The following is an 18337-nucleotide window of genomic DNA, read 5'->3' on the forward strand; positions in this document are numbered from 1 at the left end:
GTTCTTGCTGCTCTAGCAAACAATCAAGGTTGGGTTATCAGTGACTACACAGAGTTGCCCACAACTGCCTGTTAGGTCCAGTTCCAGGGTTTTATGCCCTCCTCTGGCCTATGGAAGAACTGCATGAAATGTAAATTATAAATTTTTTCCCCTTGATTTGTACTGGCATTAGACAGGTTGTAATTTCAAGTCTGAGTTTTAGGAACAGAATAGCTCTCTGTAGCTGTGGTAGAAACTAAGCATCTTTTGATGCAAATTACAGAGCTAAACATTACAACAAAAGAAAAAAAAAACCCTGAACACCATGATAACGGAAGAGAAAATGAATGTTAACTGGCAGACAGCATGATAGAAATTACCCAGTTCAAAGCACAACGTATAGACTGGAAAAGTATTACCAAACCACAGGTGATGGTGAAAAGCCTGAAAAACAAGGCCAAGCTCAGGCTGTTTGACCCCTGCCCTAGTTCCAAGAAACCAGCAAAACAAAACACCACCTGCAGCTTTAGGAAAACACCCCATGGGGAAAGCCCCCCACGGCCTGCTCTCTGCCCCCCAGTTAACCTGGCCCGAGCCAATCATCCTGCTCACATACCTCAGATACAGCAGCCCAACCAATCAGTTTAAAGGTCAGGTCCTCCCCTGGCTTGCGGTTTTAGTCTTTATATGCAGTCTATAACAGCTACTGGGGTCCTTTGCCTCCCGGGTGCTAAGAGACCTTGACACATCAACAATTGGGACTTCTGGTGTGTCAGTAATAAATTTTACCTATACCTCTCAGCTGGTGTGACTTGAGTGGTTTCTCATGGCGACTCCCGACCCCCTTACCGAACTGGACTCCCAGGGTCCAACATTTTGGGCTAGGGTCCAACAATGGCACAGGACGACTTTAAACCCAGCACTCCAGAGGCAGAGGCAGGTGGATCTCTCTGAGTTCCAGGCCAGCCTGATCTACAGAGAGATTTCCAGGACAGCCTGGGATACACAGAAAAATTGTCTTGGAAAAACTAAAACAGCAACAGCAGCAGCAGCAACAACAACAACAAAGTATCCATTGTTATTTTTAATCGCATTTCAAAACAAAGGGAACGAACAGAAAAGCAACCTTGGAGAGAGAGCTCTAGGAAAAGATATTTTTCCTGACCTTAAATCTAGTTAAAACAGTTGGGAACTTGCTGAATAGCTAACATTCTGGGGAAGGTAGTTTCAGCAGAGCATCAGCGGTCAGGGCTTCCTCTGACGCATTCTGGGAATTGTAGTTCCGGCCAAGACCGCTTCCTCAAGAGGCTAACTAGGCTGCACGGTAGTGCTTCCGGTGACATGAGAACTGGAGTGCCCCAAGGCCCTTGGTGTGCGCTCGCGCTCCCGGTGTCTCCCCTCGGGGACCCAGTCTGCGGCCCGGGGAGAAGCGGGGCGACGGGGGCGGCGGCCGGGTCCTCTCTGCTGGGCTCTGCCTGAGGCGGCGCTGCCCGGGATTCCTGGACCATCTCAGCTGCTTGTGGAGCCCCCGGGAGAGTCTGGCTTCCCACGGAGCCTGGGGAGGAGCTGTGGGGACGGAGGCCGGTGCCCTGAAGCCTTAAGTGGTGTGCAGCGCTGGTTTTTAAATGTGATTTTTTTTTCATGTGTTTATTTACTTAGGGGGGGCCATGCCACAGCTTGTGCAAGGAGGAGGTGAGAAGACGACTTGTGGGAATCAGGTCTCTCCTTCCATCCTGTGGTGTCCAGAGACTCGAACTCAGGAGGTCAGGCTGGGCAGCAGTCACCTTTACCCGCTGAGCCGTCTCGCAGGGCCAAACTCCCCTTTCCTTAGAGAGGGTTTAGGTTTTTATTGGTCATTATCTTCATGGAGGTGGGAAAAGATTTTTGTGGCGGTGCCTGTAGATGAGCAAAGTTTACTAGTATTTACACCTTTCAGAGCGAGAGACGGGGTGGGGGTGGGGAATTTCACTCCTACGTATGGAAACAGTTATATTTAAGATAGCTGTCAGAATTAACAGAGCCTTTTGAGAGTGGTGTCCAGTCTTGACACAGGATTCTTTGGAGAGTTAGGGCCCCCCGCACCCCCAATAGGGTTCCTCTGTGTAGCCCTGGCTGTCCTGGTCTAGATTTATGGACCAGGCTGGTCTCGAACTCACAGCCATCCAACTGCCTCTGCCTCCCAAGAGCTGGAATTAAAGGCGTGTGCCACCACACCGGCTTCAGTTCAGGGCTTATTGAAGACTTGTTTTCTGAGAAACCGGTCACCACAGGCATCTTTGTGAAGGTTAGAGCGCCTGGCACCCCTGAAGTTTCTGGAAATAGAGAATATGGTCACCCTTTGCCGTGAGTGAGCTGAGGCAAGGACGGCTTGGTAACCTGGAGGCTGACACCCCCGGTTAACAGGGAGTGGGTAGAAAAGCCAGGTCTGTGCGCACAGACTTGGAATGCCAGCGCTTGGGGCTGATGGGAAGGCTGAGGCAGCCATGTGGACTGACTGTCCTAGCGATGCTCTCATGAAGCCCTTCCTCCCCCCAGCTTGCTTCCCAGAGCCCTGCCTGGTGTCAAAGAGAAGAAGAGAGCAATGACCAAGTCACAGGTAAGTCGGTGGCTTCCCCCACTCCCCCCAGTGCTAGGGACTGAAAACAGGAGCCTGCATGCTGGGCAAGCGCTGTGCAGCTGAGCCACACTGACCTGCGTGACCGTGTGAGGGGGTGTTGGTGAGAAGTCAGGTTTGGTAGGAGGAGGGAGGAGAGAGGTTAGTGGGGGAGGTCTTCTGTCTCTCCTACCTGGTGTTGGGGTGCTGGAAGGGATTTGGGTAAAGAAGGAATAAAAGAGATCTGAGGGACCCAAAATAAAAATAGATTTTAAAAATAGACCACCAGAGGTGTGCTGAAGGTATGTTGCGCACGTGAAAATGTAAAAAGGTAAATGTGAAGCAGAGAGGTGAGGTGGAGGACTCACCTTGTCTCTGAGCACCCACACCTGGTAGCTTACAGTTGCCTGTAAGCCCAACTCCCAGGGATGCAGCGCCCTCTTCTGGCGTCCTAGGGCACCTGCACACATGTTTGTATACAGACAGACACATAGCATACATATTCATTACTAAGAGATTTATGTTCACTTACATCTTAAAAGTGACACCATTTTCCACATTTTACCTAATCTTAAGGTTACAAATAAATTTGAGTTCTCCTCATGTGGTTTATGAATTTTTTAATTTAAGAATTTGGATTATTATTATTGGTTGTGAGCTTGCCAAGGCATGTATGTACACGTCAGTGGACAACTTTTGGGAGGCGGGCTTTTTTCTTCTACCTTGCTGAATCAGGGTCTCCTGTTTCCAGGACTCTGTGGAGACAGGCAGATCCCTGGTTCTCACTGGCAGCCATCTTAGCCTCTTGGGCAAGTTCCAGGCCACTGAGAGACCCTGACTCAAAAACAATAAAATGTGATCAGCACCTGAGGAAGGACACCAGAGGATATCCTCCAGTCTCTTCGTGCATGTGCACCCTCATGTGCATAAGTACACTCACAGGCACGCACACATATGTATACACATGCACAGAAGACTGGTCAGCCTCACTTCCTGCATTTGGCATCCTGAGCATTCATATCCTGAGTAACCAGGGAGGGTCTGGCTGCCGCCATCTGCTCGGCTTCCGGGGTTGACCAAACTCGGGTGATGAAGGAATGAAGAAAAGACAGACACACAGAGACACATGTACAGACAGGCTGGGATCAAATCATATTTGTTACACTGAGCATTCAGGAGGCATGAGTCAGTAAATTTAACATGAACACTGATATAAAGCGTCTGTCTGACATGCTGGTCAGCCAAGCTCTCCAGCTACCCAATGCGATAAGTTCCAAGGAATAAATGCTTATTTTGCTAAATCAAAGTGGCGATTTTTCCAGTAAATGTGTAGGCAGTAAGTACTCCTGATTGTTGTATTCTGGCCTAACCTGGACACTTAAAAAAAAAAATCTGAGGTATTTTATTAAGTGATTAAAAGTAGCACAGTTTCTGAAACTTTCACTTCAAGTTTTTGTTGTACATTTATTTTATTGTGTATATGAATGGTTCATTTAAAAATAAACGTACACACTAATATATATGTATATATACACATATACTATATATACACAGTATATATATACACATACAAATGTGCACACACACACACACACACACACACACACGCTGACGCTTTAATGGAACACTATGTGGCCATGAATGGCATCATTGCAAACAATATTAATAGCGTTGTTGGACATATACTGGCTGCTTAATGCATATCAAACATTACCCTGAACGCTACTACTGTTTGTTTGGTGAGGCGTGTTCTTGCAAACACTGAATGAGCTTCATGTCTGTTCCAGAAGGTTCCTGAAGGCCTTTGCCTTAACCTCTACCCCTAAGACATCATTTCTCTGTGTAGCCCTGGATGTCCTGGAGCTCCTTCTGTAGACCAGTCTGCCCTCTAACTCAGAGATTTTTTTTTTTTTTTGGTGACTCTGCCTCTGGGACTAAAGCCCTGCACCACCATGGTCTGCCATAGTTAGGATCTCTATTGATTCAACAAAATACCATAACCAAAACACAAGGTGGGAAGGAAAGAGTGTGTTGGCTTACGCTTCCATGTTTCTGTTCATCCCTGAAGGAAATCTGGACAGGAACTCAAACAGGGCAGAAGCCTGGAGGCAAGAGCTGATGCAGAGAGCATGTGGGGTGCTGCTTACTGGCTCACTCCCCATGGCTTGCTCATTTGGCTTTATCATAGAACCCAGGACCCTGGGCTGGGCCCTCCTTCATCAATCACTAATTAAGAAAATATCCTACAACTGGATCTTATGGAGGCATTTTTTTTTCTTTTGTCGTCTTTTTGTGACAGGGTCTCTCCGTGTAGCCCTGGATGACTTAGAACTCTTTGGTATACCAGTGTAAAAGTAACTTTTATTCTCCTGGTTCAGTTGTTGTCTGGGAGGCTTACTGCCTCCATCTGCTAACCTAGGCCTAGTCCTGGAAGCTTCTAGCCTCCGTACAATCTAACCCAGGCCTAGAATGTTTTCAGCCTCTGAGACTTACTGCTTAATAAGCTCACCCTTCCTTGTTCTTTCTGAGCTCTGGGCTGGCTGGTTCCACTCAGCTGTTCTGGCTCAAACGCTTGTCCCAGCTGACTTATTTAATCTGGCTTCTCTCTTGGCCTGGAGTTGCACTGCATGGCCTTAAACTAACTCAGCAATCTGCTCTACTTTTTGAGATACTTATTTTCTGGCATGTTTAGTCTTTACCTGAGTTCTCTCTCTTACAACCCATCTCTTTATTACTGTGTTGGTAAAACTGCCTCCTCTCTCTGAAAAGCTGCCTCTCTTTTTTTTTTTTTTCGAGACAGGGTTTCTCTGTGTAGCCTTGACTGTCCTGGACTCACTTTGTAGACCAGGCTGGCCCCGAACTCACAGCGATCTGCCTGCCTCTGCCTCCCGAGTGAGTGCTAGGATTAAAGGCGTGCGCCACCACGCCCGGCGAAAAGGTGCCTCTTAAGTAGCTTCCTTTTCCTCTCTCTTCCCATGAGTGTTGGGAATATACTATTCTGTCAAATCTCTGTTTTGTCGCCTTTTCTGCAACTCAGTTAGGCATCATTTTCAAACATGGGTGCTTCCTTCTACAAACTAACTTTACCTTCATTTGGGATTAAAGGCGTGTACCGCCACGGCTTTCCCTAAGCTTTTCCTTACTTGAAACTTGCTCTATACCAGGCTGGCCTTGAACTCAGCTCTGTTTGTCACTGTCTCCTGGATTAAAGGCATGCTTGTATTCCACCCGGAAAACATAGACCTAGATCTTTGGATGTCATCTCTTGCCAGAACAGCCACGTTGTGAATTAACATTTTTCCACACACCAGGTTGTCCTCAAACTCACAGAATCTGCCTGCCTCTGCTTCTTGAATGGTGGGATTAAAGGCTTTGGACACCATTGCCCAATTTAGGAGACATTTTCTTTTTTTAAAAATATTTTAAAAAAAGATTTATTTATTATGCCGGGCGGTGGTGGCGCATGCCTTTAATCCCAGCACTCGGGAGGCAGAGGCAGGTGGATCGCTGTGAGTTCGAGGCCAGCCTGGTCTACAAAGCGAGTCCAGGACAGCCAAGGCTAACACAGAGAGACTCTGTCTCGAAAAACAAAAAACAAAAAATTATTTATTATGTATACAATGTTCTACCCGCAAGCCAGAAGAGGGCACCAGATCTCATTACAGATGGCTGTGAGCCACCATGTGGTTGCTGGGAATTGAACTCAGGACCTTTGGAGGAACAGCCAGTGCTTATTAACCTCTGAGCCATCTCTCCAGCCCGTAGCAGACATTTTCTTAATTGAGGTTACTTCTTTATTTTTTTTAAGTTTTTTTTTTTTGAAGATTTATTTGTTTTATGTGAGGACTGCACATACACCTGCAGGCCAGAACAGGGCACCAGATCTTATTACAGATGGTTGTGAGCCATCATGTGGTTGCTGGGAATTGAACTCAGGACCTCTGGAAGAGCAGCCAGTGCTCTTAACCTCTGAGCCATCTCTCCAGCCCAAGGTTACTTCTTTTACGTAACTCTAGCTTGTGTCAAGTTGACTCAACCCCAGCCAGTACAGCCTGTTATATTGACAGAGCTAAGGACATAATGAGTGATTTAGACTTGAGTGTTGTCTACCTGATTCTTCTGGAAATACAAGCTTTTCACAAATTGGGGGATTTTTGGATTGGGGACTGTTTGCCTAGACTTGACTAATAAAGTATCCTGAATCTGAAATCCATCGCGTCCCACAACACAAAACATTTTAAATGATGTCATCACTCAGGAAATGGGTTTCAGAGCACTTTGGATTTGGGAATGAAGGCCCACCCAAGCTGTACTGCCCGTTAGGAGCCAGGTACCATGAGTGTAGGAGGAGCTGGGCATTGCTAGCTGTCTCCAGCACAAGGTCAGGGCATTACTCCCAACATGGGCTGGCGCCCTCTCAGTCTGCAGTCCGTGATTTCCCATTTCACAGCGATGGACCTAGTGACCCAGCTACAGAAAAGGCACCGAATTGTTTGTTTTTTTTTTTTTTACCAGTGTTTTCATTTGCCCTACTCCATCCTTAGCCATGAAATGGGATGAATAGGTGTTCTGTCTTGTGTTGTCAACTTGACACAAGCTAGAGTTATCAGAGTAGAAGCTGCCTCAGATGAGAAAAATCCTCCATAAGGTCCAGCTGTAAGCCATTTTCTTAATTAGTGATCAATGGGGGAGGGCCACTATCGATGGTGCTATCCCTGGGCTGATGGTCCTCGGTTGTATTAAAAAAAAAAAAAAAGGCTGAGCAAGCTAGTAAGCTGCACTCCTCCATGGCCTCAGCATGAGCTCATGCCTTCAAGTTCCAGTCCTGCTTGAGTTCCTGTCCTGACTTCCTTCAGTAATGAACAGGAATATGGCTGTGTAAACCAAATAAGCCCTTACCACCCCAACTTGCTTTTAGTTCATGGAGTTTCTTTCCACCAAAAGCAACTCTACATAAGAATATAGGCACTGTTGTAAACAGTTGCTCAGGTGCCAGTAACACTGCATATGAAACTGAGGTGGCACCGTCTTTGCTGTCACAGGAGGCGGTGACGTTTATGGACGTGGCCGTGGTCTTCAGTGAGGAGGAGCTGAGGCTGCTGGATGCTGCCCAGAGGAAGCTGTACCGTGACGTGATGCTGGAGACCTTCAGGAACCTTCTGTCAGTGGGTGAGGATGGTGCCCTGTGCCCCTTGGCGACGTCAGCAGTTCTTGTGCGGTGTCTTAGTTGTACTGCTCAGCTTTCCCTTTGGGTATGGCAATGCCCTTTTTGCTTCAGCAACGTCCAACGTCAGAAAGCCTTCCGTGTTCCTCACAAGAGCATCCCCCTCTCAACCTGCAACCTAGTTCCTCATCTTCTTTTTAACCAATGAAACTCACCATTCCCAGTGTTTCATGCAAGCCACCAAGCTGTGACTTAGGATTATTGCATTGTGTACTTTATTTGTTTTTGTTTTCAGCTTCAGAAGTTGTTCACTTCACCTCCTCCTCCTCCTCCTCCTCCTCCTCCTCCTCCTCCTTCTTCTTCTTCTTCTTCTTCTTCTTCTTCTTCTTTTCTTATCCTGGTACTTTGTACTCAGGGCATTTTCTCGTTTCCTTGGGGGCACCTGTCAGTGGTGCAGCCTTTTTTTATCCCTCAGGGTTGCTTTTGCTTCTCAGGTGAGATCTACCTTGTTTTTACAACCCCTTGCCCCTGCTCCTTTGAGGGTCTGGTGATCTTAGGTCGGAAAGCAGTTGTTTGAAGGAAAGCTACTTGATCCTGCCCATGTATTCTAACTTTTTTTTTCCCCCAGAGATGCCCTTCCCCTAATGAGCAGGCATGCTTTGAGTCTTGCCATCAAAACACTGTTGAAGTCTTAAATTTTTATCAATAAAGTCTTAAATTTTTAGCAATCTATAATGCCAATGTAGGATTTTTGAAGCTAGTAGATTCAATAATCTACCTTTTATTTTGTAAACTTGTATCCTCCCTTCCTTCCCCCCTTTTTTAATATTAGAAGGGATAGAAAGTAAGAGAGAAAGAAAGATAGAAGAAAGAAATCCCCAAATGAAACTTTTATTAATTGTAACTAACCCCCTTAGGCAAAAATGAACATTGGTAACCCACCAAAAACACCCATCCCACCTATTGGTAATGGGGGCGTCGTGTTCTCAAAATTACTTTATGTTGTTTAGGAGAAAAAAATTTTGGGTACCCTAGAAAAATAATATATTGGCCAAGCGCTGGAAAAGCCAGCTGTTTTTTGTCCAGTCCTTTTGGGATCGATCCTTTTGGCTTTTTGATGTTATTGGTTTTTTGTTTTTTGTTTTTAATCTTTTTAAGCATGTAAGATTGTAATAAAAGGACAATGAAAAAACAGAGAATTCCCTCTAAGTATAAGGCAGGAAAGAGTTTTGCAACAGCAGTTGTGACTTTGTTGATACCCTGAAACAGCATTTCTGTACCTTTGAATACTGAATCTTTCCTCATACCATTAGGGACTGTGGAACTCATCGGGCCCCACGTTGGGCGCCAGATGTTGGCTCTGTTTCTTAACAATTAAACTTTATTATACAACCCAACTAGCTTACACAAGAAGGAAAAAAGGTTAAAGGGACAAAAGAGTGAACCTTCCGGTATCTGTTCCACGGGACGGGTCCTGAGGTGTCTCTCTGGCCCGCGTGATGGTCCAGCCTGTTCGCTGCTCCACACGCGCTCAAACCCGGGCTTAACCTGTTGTTCTCTCCTCCCTACTTGCCTGAGTCACATGGAAAGGGCGGTCTCCTTCTCCCATTGAGGGCCAATTAGAAAAACAATAGTCCAGGTGGGGTTCCCAGGTTTGCTTCCTGAATTTTAGGCCCATGATAGCTCCACTCAGTCTGTCACAAGGTATTCATGGGGTGCCCAAGGGTAAAGCCCACCAAGACTGCTTCCACCTGTGATAAAGTTTATAGTCTTTCCCACAAAACACTGAAAGACGCCCGAAGGGAGACCCTCACTCAAGCCTCGGGATGGCGCGCACCCAAAGACACACAAACGACCGTCTTGCTGTAAACATATGAGGCAGTTTATTGGCAGAGCTCCGGGTCGACACGTATCTCACGCAGGAGACAGAGGTGTCGACCCAGAAGCGCAGGGGTTTGGGGTTTATATGGGCAAGGGTCGGGGGGAGTGGGAAGTTTTGGCGCGGCCACACACGATTGGTTGTTTTAAATATTTGAACATCAGCAAATTGCATAGGCAGATCTGGGGTAAACTCAGACTTAATCACATGGGTACAGTCCTTGGTTCCTGTCTTTCTTGGAACCCGAGGGTAGATGTTTATCTGAGCTAACGACACATCTGGTTAAACTCAAACCTGGAACATTGTGTGCGGGCCTCAAGGGGGGATTAAGCAGACACCATAAGATCGGATGAGGGGTCTTGGCTCATTACTCACTCGACCATATCCGGTACCTGCTTCTCTCAGGAATTTGTCCTTGTGTATCCTCCCTATCTTTTATGGCCAGCCGGTCCGTGGAACACTCAGTAGGCCTTTGTCTCCTAGCTCCGCATTCTTTGTGACTTATCATCTGGGACCTTGGGCTAGCATACCTGTCGACCTGCACTTATGAATTAGAGAGCTCTGCTGTTCTGGTTGCTTTAATGCTAATTAAAAAATTTCCCTTTCAACACTTTAACTGTCTTCTTCTCATACTTTCCAAGCAAGCTTGTGTGTTGAAGTTATTCCAGTCTCCTTGTACATACGACTGTGCTCTCAAACACAGTGACGTCCTTGAGCTGGACATCAGCTTCTGGGCCTTTGTTGTTCCACGCAATCCCTGGGTGCCTCCTCGCTTTCCCTCAGCCTCCAAAGCTCACTGTGCCTTTCCATCACACTCTCTTACCTTGGCTTCGAGTCAAGTGAACCAGATCGGTATTTATGTCACCTGCAGACAGGTTAGGACCAGGCCTGTAGTATTTTCTCTGCTTTCTCGAGACCCATGTGTACTTTGGTCCACACCATCCCTCAGATAAAACTGCCCAGATGCTGAAAAGTGCTTCCTTCCCGTTCTCCATCTGCACAGCCGCACATGGGCAGAGTGAGGCAGGTCCTGAGCAGAGCCTCGAGGTGACATTTAGCCTTTGCTCCTGGGCTCACACCAGGGTTCTCACCATGTCTCATGTGGCTTGCTCTTGAGCGCACACTCTTTGTTGTAGATTTTTGTTTCTTGGAGCTCTGAGACGTTCGTCTTTGACTCTGGTCTCTAGTTCATGTTTCCAGAGAGAACTGAGGACTCCAACCTTTGATGTCTCCATCCTTGCTGACATCACTTTCTGTTCTCTATTCCTTCAGGCCAGAGTCCAAACAAGATGGAGACTCTCCTCCCAACAGAATTAAGGTGCCTTTCACTGGGGCGGCCTCCATGCTGGCAAGTGACAAGCCATGATGTCATCAGACTGGCCAAAACCCCAGAAGCTGAAATAAACACTCAGGAAAAGGGTTCTCACTTCCTGGAGCAGTGCCACTCCTCCTGCCCCAGGGGAGCAGAAGAGCTTAACCAGGCTTCTGAGGAGGATGGCTGTCTCGACAATACCAGCATTATTGAAAATCAGGAATTTCTGTCTGGGAGAGCTCAGAGTTCACATCTTAGCAGGAAACGGAACCATCCAAAACATTGTCCACAGACTCTGGTGAAAAACAATCCAACGCTGTTGGCTCCAGGTGTTGACATTCTGAGTTGCATGCCCCACCAAGATAACAATATACTCTATCAAAGAGACAAAGAGCCCAGCAGCGGTGACTGTGGTGAAGTCATCTTTCCCACATCACCCCTCACCCAGCATTGTGTTTACACAGGAAGGAAGGCCTCCCAGTGCAGCCAGGGCCAAGATGCCTTCACTGATAGCCCCAGTCTGGAACTTTATGAGCAAGTCCTCTTAGGAAAGAAGTGTCCTGTACCTAGTACACATGAGGACACCAAGAGTAGCTCCAGTGCCTGCAATCAACAAAGTGCTCATCGGGGAAAAAAGCTCTACTGGTGTCTAGAGTGTGGCAGGGATTTCAGTAAGAGGGCAAACCTGCAGATTCACCAGAGAGTGCACACGGGGGAGAAGCCCTACCGGTGCCACAGCTGCGGGAAAGGCTTCAGCCACAGCTCAGATCTCAGGATCCACTGCCAAGTGCACACCGGAGAGAAGCCTTACAAGTGTGAGGTGTGTGGGAAGGGCTTCACACAGTGGTCACACCTCCCATTCCACAAGAGAATTCACACAGGAGAGAAGCCCTACCGTTGTGACAGCTGTGGGAAAGGCTTCAGCAGCAGCTCAGATCTCAACATCCACTGCCGAGTGCACACGGGAGAGAAGCCTTACAAGTGTGAGGTGTGTGGGAAGGGCTTCAGGCAGAGGGAACACCTCCAGATTCACAAGAGAATTCACACAGGAGAGAAGCCATATAAGTGTGGAGACTGTGGAAAATGCTTCAATTACAGCTCGAATCTTCATAAGCACCAGAGAGTCCACCCTGAGAAGAAACCATACAAGTGCAATGAGTGTGGGAATGGCTTCCCCTCAAAGTCCAGTCTCCGGAGCCATCAGCGTGTCCACATCGGAAAGAAGCCATACAAATGCGGAGAGTGCGGGAAGGGTTTCAGTTCAGGCTCACACTTCCGACGGCACAAGCGAGAGCATACAAGACAGGAGCCATTTCGCTGCAGCGTGTGTGGGGAGGCCTTCAGTTGGAGACCGACTCTTAAAGCCCACCAGAGAGTTCACGCTGGGGAAAAGCCATGCAGGTGTGAAGTGTGTGGGACGCACTTCACCTCAGCCTTGAGCCTCCAGAGTCACCTGAGTGTCCACACAGGAGAGAAGCCCTATGAATGTGAGGAGTGTGGGAAAGGCTTCATGCAGTGGGCACACCTCAAAATTCACAAGAGAACGCACACAGGAGGCAAGCCATACAAGTGTGGAGACTGTGGCAAATGCTTCGATTATAGCTCGAACCTCCACAGACACCTGAGAGTCCACCCTGAGAAGAAACCATACAAATGCGATGAATGTGGGAAGGGCTTCCGTTCGAGTTCCAGATTTCAAAGCCATCAGCGGGTCCACAAAGGAGAGAAGCCATATAAATGTGAAACATGTGGGAAGAGTTTCAGTTCAGGCTCACAATTCTGCAGCCACCAGCGGATCCACACAGGAGAGAAGCCATATAAATGTGAAGAGTGTGGGAAGGGATTCAGTTCTGGCTCAAAATTCCGAAGCCACCAGCGGGTCCACACAGGAGAGAAGCCATTTTCCTGCAGTGTGTGTGGGAAGTCCTTCAGTTGGAGATCGACTTTTAAAGCCCACCAGAGAGTTCACACCGGGGAAGAACCATGCAGGTGTGATGTGTGTGGGAAACACTTCACCTCAAGCGTCAGCCTTCAGAGTCACCAGAGCGTCCACACGGGAGAGAAACCCTATGAATGTGAGGCGTGCGGGAAGGGCTTCAGTCATACCTCGCACCTGCAGGCCCACCTGAGGGTGCACACGGGGGAGAAGCCCTACAGGTGCGACACGTGCGGGAAAGCCTTCAGCCAGAGGTCCAATCTCCAGGTCCATCAGATAATTCACACCGGGGAGAAGCCGTTCAAGTGTGAGGAGTGTGGGAAGGGATTCAGGTGGAGCACCGGGCTTTGTGCTCACAGGAGGGTCCACACGGGAGAGAAACCTGTCAAATGTCAGTAGTGTGGGGAGGGCTTCAGTCAGGCCTTGTACTCCCACAAGCACCAGACGGTCCACACTGGGGAGAGGCCCTCAATCTGCAGCATCTGCTGTAACACTTTCAGTCAGAAATCACATCTCATCAATCACCAGAGAGAGGGTCCACACTGCAGGCAACCTCTAGGCCACCTGCTGTCAGGTAGGCTCCATGCTGCTGAGGTTTTTTTTTTGTTGTTGCTGTTGTTTGATTTTTTTTTTTTTTTGAGACAGGGTCTCTCTGTCTTAGCCTTGGCTGTCCTAGACTCACTTTGTAGACCAGGCTGGCCTCGAACTCACACCAGTCCGCCTGCCTCTGCCTCCCGAGTGCTGGGATTAAAGGCTTGTGCCACCACGCCCGACCTTGCTGCTGATTTTTAAAAGCCCCCCCCCCCAAACCCACAATTTCAGAAGTCTTTTCAGGGGACTGTTTTTTTAATTTTTGCCCAGAGCTCATTCTCCTACTTGGCTCATTATGCAAAGAGAAGATGGTATTTTAGAACTGATCCCATTAGCATACAAAGGAAAAAAATTTAAAGACTTAATCTAGAAAAGATTTCTTATTTAATTATAAAAGGAAGAAATGCCAGTTGTTAGGAACAGACCCAACAGTGACAGTAGTGCCTCATACTAATGCTGAGATTACGTCATTATAGGTAATTAATGTGTTAAGGCCTGCTCTTTGTAACATAGCTGAAGCCATTTTGTAATCAGCATCCATTTTTTTGTTTATAAGGTGAAATTAAAGATTTTTTTGTTTTGTTTGTTTTGTTTTTTGAGATAGGGTTTCTCTGTGTAACAGCTCTGGCTTTCCTGGACTCACTTGGTAGTCCAAGCTGGCCTCAAACTCACAGAGATCCTCCTGCCTCTGCCTCCTGACCACGCCTGACTGAAATTAAAGATTTTTATCTTACTTCCTAGAAGTAGTTTATTCAAAGCTGACACTCATAAACCCCACCAGAAGGTCAAGTTTACCTAGAGTAACAGGCCCTTTCAGAGAGTCATGTTAACCTTATATTTTTACTATGATTTAGTGGTGGCATATCTCATGCAGTGTTATCTCTGCACTTGGCTACATTCTGGTTGCACTATGTGTTATCTCTGCACTTGGCTGTACCCTGGAAGATCCTAACCACTGCCTTACTTCACTTGGGATGGGTCAGCCTAAAGGTCAGCTGAAAATACTTTGTCTAGTTGGCAAAATGTATTACAATGCATTACTGCCCTTTCCTTGTCTTCTGCACTTAGTTTTCCTATAAAAACACTGCCCTAAGAACAGGTTCATGTCACAGTTTGGCTCCTGAGTCCACTCTGTGTGCCTAGTGGACATTAGTCTTGGGTTGTGTGTTCAATAAACCATCCATGTCTGACTGAGACCAGAGTCTGAGTGATTTTTTTGCAGTTATTCCCGGGCTACAACAGATGAAGATTGGCAAAGAGTTTGCAGCATCTGTGCGGGCAAAATTAACAAGTATCCTAAAAACCAAGTGCCTTCAGTTTATAAAATGACTAATTGTATTGTCCCCCATATAGTAAAAAGAACACCAGTTCCTGAAGTGCTTACATTTTACACTGATGCAAATAAGTTGGGAATACCTGGACATAAGTTAAAGAAAATAGGAAAAGTAACTCAGTGCTTTAGTTAAAAAAAAAAAAAAACAAAAAAAAAAAAACAGAGTTGTGTGCCACTGTTATGTTATTAGATTTTCCTGAATCTTTTCATATAGTTACTGACTCAGTATGCAGAAAGTTATTTTGCATAGAGAAACTGCTAAACATATTCAGGATGCTTCAAAATTAACCTCACTGTTCAACTACAAGTGATCAGAAATAGAAATCGTCCATTGCATATAACACGTATTGTTACGTCCAAATTACGAGAGTCCCGAACATGGCAACCAAGAGCCGGGTCCAAATGCCATCGCAAGGAAGTCTATTACAGACTCGAGCCCTGGCCACACCTCCTATTCACTGACACGGCAGATGCAGGGAAGTGGCCTCGAGTCTCAACTGAGAGGATTATATTTTTATAGGTTTTAGACAAAGAAATGGGTTTTACAGTATTATGACTGGATGACATTTGGGCAGAAAAGCTGCAGGCAGGGAGTTACAAGCCATGGCGTTTTGTGGTTGAGTGTTAGGTGTAGGGGCAAGTTGACCTATTGAAAAGATTGGTTGAAGCAGTCATGGGGGTGTTAGGAACTTAGGCCTGGCTTCTCCCAATTGGTTGTTGCTATGTACCAGACCACTTGCTGGACTTTCCCAAGGTGAGCTGACTGTGTTGCTAGGGGAATTTTTCTGTTTAGACTTCGTTGTGGTTTTTTCCTGGAATCTGTTTTCAGCCCTTGGCCAGGTTTAACACGAAATGGAGTTTATCTCTTTCCAAAATGGAGGTTGTCTGCACCCTGCAGTCTCAGATCCCGTATGTGTTGGCTCTGTTTCTTAACAATTAGACTTTATTATACAACCCATCTATCCTATACAAGAAGGGGGAAAAAGTTAAAGGGGAAACAAGAATAAACCTTCCAGAACCTGTTCCACTGAATGGATCCCTAGTGTCTCTGGCCTGCACGCTGGTCGTCTCCCCATCCGCGTATGCTTGTGCTCCGAACCTGCAACCCTCTCTTCTCCTCTCTGCCTGTGTCTTTCTCTAGGGTGCCATGGCTGGTCTGCCCTCCAGGTCCCTCCTCCCATTGATGTTCATTTAGAAACACAATAGCCTGGCAGGAGTTCTCAACCCAGGATGGCTCCACTCAGTTTATCCCAAGGTGAATCTCAGCGGGGTATCCGTGGTGTTTCCAAGGGGCAAAGCCTGGGGCAAAGCCTGCCATGACTGCTTTCACCTGGGACAAACAAAGCCCTCCATCCTTCCACACACATGGGTCTAACAGGTCTTCTGACATAATGTAATGATGGGATTCATCAGCTGTTGATAGGAAATGTTGATAGGAAGCTTCAGAATTTCATAAGAAACATCATGTTAACAGTAAAGATTTAAAAAGGGATTTTGTGTCATTTCGAAACGAGCCAAGGAACTTACTAGAAACGTCGTACTTGTTCTTTACATGACCAAACCGCATTACCTGCAGGGAATAACCCAAAAGATCTCCAAAGAACTGAAATTTGGCATATGGATGTGTTTTATTTCTCTGAGTTGGGGAAACTAAATTGAAAGAGAATTTTTAATTAGCATTAAAGCAACCAGAACAGCAGAGTTCTCTAACTCTTAAGCCCAAATAGTTGAGAATGCAGGTCGGCAGGTATGCTAGCCCCAGGCCCCAGATGATAAGTCACAAAGAATGCGGAGATAGGAGACAAAGGCCTATTGAGTGTTCCAGGGACCGCCTGGCCACAAAAGATAGGAAGGATACACAAGGACAAATTCCTGAGAGAAACAGGTACCGGACATGGTCGAGTGAGTAATGAGCCAAGACCCCTCATCCAATCTTATGGTGTTTGCTTAATTCCCCCTGAGGCCCACACACAATGTTCCAGGTTTGAGTTTAACCAGATGTGTTGTCAGCTCAGATAAAACATCTACCCTCGGGTTCCAAGAAAAACAGGAACCAAGGACTGTTCCCATATGATTAAGTCTGACCTTACCCCAGATCTGCCTACGCAATTTGCTGATGTTCAAATGTTTGGAACAACCAATCGTGTGTGGCCGTGCCAAAACGTCCCACTCCCCACAACCCTTGCCCATATAAACCCTAAGCTCCTGGGCTTCTGGGTCAACCTCTCTGTCTCCTGCGTGAGATACGTGTCGACCCGGAGCTCCGCCAATAAACTGCCTCGTGTTTACAGCAAGATGGTAGTTTGTGTGTCTTTGGGTGCGCGCCATCCCGAGGCTTGAGTGAGGGTCTCCCTTCGGGGGTCTTTCAAAATATGTGCACCATACCATAGACACATATTCAGGATTTCAATGGGCAACTGCTTTAAGTTCTAAAAAGCTGATCCTTAATTACAAATTTCTTCAAAGTTAAGGCAATTATGGGAACACATCTACATATTAAAACTGACAATGCTCTAGCATATGTGTTTAGTAAAAAGAAGCAATTTTTTTTGCATATCATAATATAAAGCATATTCCAGGTGGCCTGAACTCAGGCATCATAACAATAACATTGCTAGGTAAGCCATGTGAGATTCCAGGTGGCTTGGCCAGCCAACGTAACAGTAGCGTTGTTAAGCAAGTTAAGAATTGAAGGCCAAAGTTAAAAATTCTCCCCTATCCCCTGTCTCCAATCTGCCCTCAGAATTTACTGCCCCCTCATCTCATCCTACTTGGGATTTACTACCTCAGACCCCCATTCACCTAAAAGGTCACCTATTGTTAGCTTAAAACTTGATAACTAACCACGGTTGCTGAGTTCTGCTTCTGTAAAGGGTATTTAAACCCTCCGCTTTTACAGGATGGGGTCTTCCATCTCCTCGGAGCTTGGCAGACCCTGGTGCGTTGACTCAATATAATTCCTTTGCTTTTGCATCGACTCTGCAAGCTGCCTGTGAGCAGCAGTTCCGGGAACTTTTTCCTGACTAACCAGATCTTTTACAACTTCCCTTTCTCTCTCTGGAATTTCTCTCCTGCAATTATAGCAGCTGTAAAGGTAGATTCCTGTTGGAGCATTCCAGAGTTAGGTATCTATAGCAACCCTCGCTTACGTAAATATCCATGCCTCTGTGCCTATATAAACTCTGTGAAAATTTTCAATAAACGGGGTTTGAGCAGAATCCAGACTTGTCCCCTTCTTCGTGTCTTGTGTTCTGTCCCTATACCGGAAAATTCTCCTCCCGAGCATTAGTCGAACCCCGGCGGGCCAGGGCAGTGAGGGATGGTCATTCTAAGACCCCTGAGCTCATAGTAAGAGCTACTCCTTTCTGGCTATAAACTAACTTTTCCTGTAAGACTACTGGCAAAAATCAGATTAAAGGACAGCTGCCTGCGAGCAGCAGTTCCGGGAACTTTTTCCTGACTAACCAGATCTTTTACAACTTCCCTTTGTCTCTGGAATTTCTCCCTCTTCAATGATTATATCAGTGGTAAAGGTAGACACCTGCTGGAG

General features: G+C 46.6%; 2 protein-coding genes across 7 annotated transcripts in view; one reads left to right on the forward strand and one right to left on the reverse strand.

The window, feature by feature from the left end:
- Positions 1–18337, reverse strand: part of LOC311591567 (uncharacterized protein) — a 180413-nt gene that overhangs the window by 33826 nt on the left and 128250 nt on the right. The gene's annotated exons all lie outside the window — the stretch shown is intronic.
- LOC311591569 (uncharacterized protein) overlaps positions 1297–18337 on the forward strand; it is a 234599-nt gene continuing 217558 nt past the window's right edge. Inside the window, exons 1-4 of one of the 5 annotated variants that reach the window (XM_084771327.1) lie at positions 1302–1671; positions 2515–2575; positions 7615–7741; positions 10888–14648. In XM_084771327.1, the coding sequence (XP_084627453.1) occupies positions 2561–2575; positions 7615–7741; positions 10888–13262 (2517 nt within the window). In that variant the 5' untranslated portion in view covers positions 1302–1671; positions 2515–2560 and the 3' untranslated portion in view covers positions 13263–14648. Of the gene's footprint in view, positions 1672–2514; positions 2576–7614; positions 7742–10887; positions 14649–18337 lie in introns of those variants that run through there. The other 4 variants (XM_084771342.1, XM_084771338.1, XM_084771333.1 and 1 more) reach the window with 4 other exon arrangements.

This window comes from Acomys minous, assembly GCF_964271855.1.
Source record: "Acomys minous genome assembly, chromosome: 20".
NCBI lineage: Eukaryota > Metazoa > Chordata > Mammalia > Rodentia > Muridae > Acomys > Acomys minous.